The sequence below is a fragment of the Aptenodytes forsteri genome, unplaced genomic scaffold (genome assembly GCF_000699145.1).
Source record: "Aptenodytes forsteri isolate BGI_AS27 unplaced genomic scaffold, ASM69914v1 Scaffold59, whole genome shotgun sequence".
NCBI lineage: Eukaryota > Metazoa > Chordata > Aves > Sphenisciformes > Spheniscidae > Aptenodytes > Aptenodytes forsteri.
This window is the reverse complement of record NW_008794085.1, coordinates 1,876,393-1,881,384: the sequence shown is the minus strand read 5'-3', so window position 1 is coordinate 1,881,384 and position 4,992 is coordinate 1,876,393. Positions and strand designations below refer to the sequence as shown.

Genomic DNA, 4,992 nt, shown 5'->3' with positions numbered 1-4,992 from the left:
GTATACTCCTGATCAGAATGGGATGCAAGGAAAAAAGGCTGGATGGGACAGCCTTGTGGCGGCAACTATTTCATGCAGTGCAGTAGTGCTGTACTGGTGCTAAGCTACAGGGAACAGACGGGAAGGGAACCTAATGCTCTCTAAATTTTTGCCTGTCTTAATAGGATAGATATCACTATCTTGGGCAGCTAGATATCTACAGTAACAGAAGTATAATGACTGATAAATATAATTAATAATTAAAATATGCAAATTACTATGCAACCAGCCCACAGGTGTTCTCTTCCCCCACGGGAAATGAAAGGTAATCTGTGATCATCCGCATTTACCATGGCCTAAAAGGACACACATAAGACTTTACAACACAGGACCTAACACATGGTAAATTCACAGACCAATTTACAACTTTGTGTGCATACCCCACACTTACACACCTGTCACCACTGTCATGCAATCTGCCTTTTCACTTCTCTTCCATGAATATTACAATTCTTTATATCAGTAATACCAGGTAAATTTTCCATATGTGACCAGCCAGTAGGATATACAGTAGTGACTGACCTGCTTTTCCCTGCCCACAACAGTTGTTTTCCTAGGGAACAACTAACATTATAGTACTCGGTCCTGCAAAATACTATAAAGCCTCAACAGCCTTGCCTTCAACAAGAGTTAGCTGAATCTTCAAAAGTTTATTATTAAAATAAATTAAATTATTCAGCCAAACATTGTTATGTATGAAGCTTTCAAAAACCGCACATAATTCTGGATGCTCTGGTTCTTGTTCTCTGACTTCTGTAGGCTGTTCTCCAGCTCTTTCAAACGTACTTCACGGTGCTTTTCATTCTAAAGAAAACAGAGAAATGCAATGCAACTTAGAAATAAAATACAAATCAATCAAAATAATAATGTAAGACAACTAGTACCTGATTTTTATAAGCCTTATTTACCCATAAAAGTTTTCAGAGGCTCCACAAAACTGAAGGTTCCCAAAAAGACCACAATATATTGAAGCTTTATTTATGTTCAGTGAAGACCAAACTGAACATGTTTGAATAGGCTTATAATCCAAAAAAGGCCTGGGAATGTAAAAACTGACCTTCTGAATTTTTATCATGGAAGATTCCTAGCATCTCAAATCTGTTATGGACTTAACGCTCTCTGTCATGTTGATTTTTCAAGGAAACATTTGTTATTGATCTCTGATGCAACATGATTTTTGATTCCTGTTGTTTCTTATTTAAAAAAGATGATTGATAGCAATATTACCTGCTCATTAGTTCCATACCTGATGTACACCATAGATCATTTGTTATATAAATATTACAGATATTCAGGTATTTCCTTTTATATCTATTACAGATTTCAGATGCTAGTTGCTTAAAACAAATTCAATTTTAAAAAACGGAATTATAGTCTTCAGATTTAAATCAAACAATCAGGTTAGAATGAATAACTGAATAAAATTACCTCCACAGTCCTATTTTGTTTCCAGTTTCACTATAACAACAGGAATAAGACCATTTTATCATTTTCCATAACGCATTCTCAGTTATATGTAAATGTAATTGGAATAAAAAGCAATGAATTAATTGAGAACAGTTCTTCTCTCAGACAAATATAACTTTCACATTTATATTTTAACTGTAAGCTTAAAATGGAAACCATTTGAACATATACTTTATTTCTGACACAGAAGGATTAACAGGAGTGTTCTGCCAAGTGGCATGGATTCTTATTATCTAGGACTGGTGATTCTCAGAGTTTCTTTGCCTTTAGCCATTGGCGCGAGGATTTAAAATGGACTAACAAGCAAACAATTATTTAGAAATTAAAACATGCTGGTAATATGATTGAAAAAAGCAATTTTAAATAGAACTAGGCTCTTGAGATCCAACTCTGTTCCCATCAAACTCGGTAACTGGACTACCACTGATTTTAAAGAAAACAGAATGAGGCTTAAAAATAAACAGTAAAGTAACTTACAGACATCATACAAGTCGCATAGAAATAGATTCCTTTAAAACTGATAAAAAAGAACAAAAAATCCTGCCAAAAATGCAAGTCTCTACTTGTTTTTTAAGTTGCAGAGAGAAATAAATTAGGATCTAATTTTAAAGAATGCTCAACTGCCAGTACAGGTATAACAGTGTATAGCACCATATTCCGTAACTCTTACTTGTAACCACTGGCAATGACTGCTTCCATATTGTTTCTTTTCCTTGTACCTTGGGATTATATCAGACAACCAATGCAACTCTATGATAATAAACAACAACAACATATATACACTGTGCTGTACATTTTCAGGTTCGTTTCAAGACTCCAAGACTTCAAAATAAATGTAAGCGGGTGTCATGGTTTAATTTCAGTCGGCAACTAAGCACCACGCGGGGAATCTTTAACTAGATTTCATAACAAGAGAAGAAAAGATAAATTTGAAATACAATATACTGTTTCTACATCACCATAAATCTCTCTTACCAAAAAGCCCTGAAAGATGACTAATACCAAAAGCAAACTAGGATCTCTGAACATAGGTCTTAAGGTATAGGATCTGATAAATTGGTCTTTTTGTCTCTTTCAGCTGAATTGTAACACCCTCCCTGCCTCACCTCCCAAAAAAAGAGATTATATGAATGTCTAATCTTACTACACACCTCATTAGGGAAGGGAACTTCATTTCTTTCTTAATATTAAGGCAAGGATATTATGGTAATTTGCTTGCTGAATATGATTACATTTCACATCCCAATTCAACCTGGGAGTTTTTCTCGGACAAAAGACAAGAAAATTTTCTTTATTTTCTATTTTACTTTAACACAGTAAGAAATTCTGATGAAAAAATATTTGAAGTAGAATAAAACACTAGCCAATGTCTGATTTTGTTTTAAGAACACTTGTAAATGCAGACATTAAGTTACACTTGATACAGATAAAAGTTAATTAAAGCATACTGAATTCCGAACCGTATCTCCAATGTCTTATTTGAATCTTGAATAGAGTTTGCATTTAGGTTGCCTTGATTTTAATCTTGAATGCTTCAAGTCAGAATACAGAATATTGGGTTTGAGAGTCTAGGAGAGTGATACTAAACCTCTTTAGTGTCTTCTATATTGATTTTAAATAGCTTTGTAGCTTATTATCACTGAACACAGGACAACTCTCTAACTGTATCAACACTTTGATTAAAGCAAATGATTTGCCATCACTAGTCTAGGGAATTCAGATATGTCTGACATTTTATTAATAGAAAATGTGCTGAAATTTTCTGGATTAGATAAAACAATAAATCAGACTTTTTTGTTTGTTTTCAGAGAGGATTACTCATACAAAATACCTTCTTAGACTGTACCTATCTTAGACTTAAACATATCGAAACCTGGTCATTTAAAGGCTTGACACTTTGAAAAAATCTTCTGTTACTAACTACATTTATGTGCAACATCAGTATATAAGCTGAAGGCTTTTCACAAATTCCAATAAGATCAGATTCTTGTATCAACTCAGGAAAAATAAAACCACAAAACCACTATGTCGTTATGGAACTGTTACGCATTTATTCAAATCTAGGTATGCTTACTGAACATGATTAATCTGAGAGGGAAATTACAACTTCATACATATTTTTTTATTTTTGCCTTGCTGGGAAAACTGGATTGAATAAGAGATGCAAACTCAATATTATTCCAGTGATTTAGTAAAATAGACTGGGCATCTGTTAAGTCTATTAGAAATGTCAATATACAAAGTATATTGTCAAGTTGAATTAATTTGCTGTTCCCCAAAGTATGTATCAATTGTATTAAAAGTGTGTTTTTCAGTAAAAGGAACTTTATGTAAACGGTGATGTGGTAAGTAATTTCTTAAGCCATAAACAGTATTATTTACTCACATGGTGAAATATGCAGAGGAGCTGTTTTTTCTCTTCTTGCCTCTCTCTCACTTCAGTTTCAAGAATTAGCATTTTTGCCTGAAGGGCTTGTTCTTTGTATGACATTTTTTCCAGTTCTTCGGCTACCTGTAATAGTAATGAGAGAGAAAGGATGTATATTTACTTTCACTTAAAGCCCAAACCAAATTATTTTCTTACATCTCAGCTCTATTTCCTGTTCTGTCATCTAATATTTCAGCTACTTCCCATGCACAGAAACTAAACAAACCTGGGAAATATTCTGGCTAAATTTGAAAGAAGTTTCAATTTGGAAAAAAATGTCATATATTGAGAGGGAGACACTTTTATAACTCATTTGTCAGTTTACCCAAACTTGTTATTTTTTCAAAACCAAATCAATATCCTCAGACACTACTGAGAAAATTCAGATAGTTTATTTCAATGTGATTAATCTGAGACAGAAATTACAACTTCATACATATTTCCTGATTAAACTAATACAATTCACTGCAATCTAAATTCCTACATTTCCTCTTCCATTTGATTTACTGTTTGCATCCTTTCCACAAATGACAAATCTCTGCTTAATATTGAAAGTGTGCAAAGCCTTCCTCTAAAGTGAGAAGGATTTCAACACCAAAGTTCTTGCAGGCTACCTATTCCAAAGAGAATAAGAAAAAGGAAAGATTAAGCTTTTGTTCAGAAACATTTTGCTGTATGTGTGGGATTTAAATATTAGGTGGTTAAAGCATTTTGATTTGTCACCAAAAAAATGATGGTGAAATTTTGGTCCACTGAACTTCATCATTAATTTCAATAGGATCCGAATTCCACAAAGAAGTTGAATTGTGCAATCCATATTTAAACATGCAGAATTCCCAGTAACTTTTTAGTATTGCTCCCTACATGCAGAATAATCTTGTCCCATCCTTTCTTCTCAAGCACATTTGATTTTAATGCTATTTTTAAATAGAAAATGGCAAACAAGATTAAGAGATGTATTAAATCATCAATACCATTTTTCTCCCTTCTTCCATAGCAGAATCCAGTTGTCTGGTTAATCCATTATATTCTGCAATTTTCTCCTCTAGCTGCAATTT

At 33.3% G+C, this 4,992-nt stretch overlaps 1 protein-coding gene across 1 annotated transcript in view; it reads right to left on the bottom strand.

Annotated features, from left to right (window-relative positions):
• Positions 1-714: 714 nt before the first annotated feature.
• The window catches only part of ODF2L (outer dense fiber of sperm tails 2 like), a 23,090-nt gene continuing 18,812 nt past the window's right edge, over positions 715-4,992 (bottom strand). Inside the window, exons 12-14 of the mRNA XM_009274256.1 lie at positions 4,909-4,983; positions 3,893-4,018; positions 715-843 (exon numbers count right to left, since the gene is read on the bottom strand). Coding sequence (XP_009272531.1) covers positions 715-843; positions 3,893-4,018; positions 4,909-4,983 — 330 coding nt within the window. The remainder of the gene's footprint in view (positions 844-3,892; positions 4,019-4,908; positions 4,984-4,992) is intronic.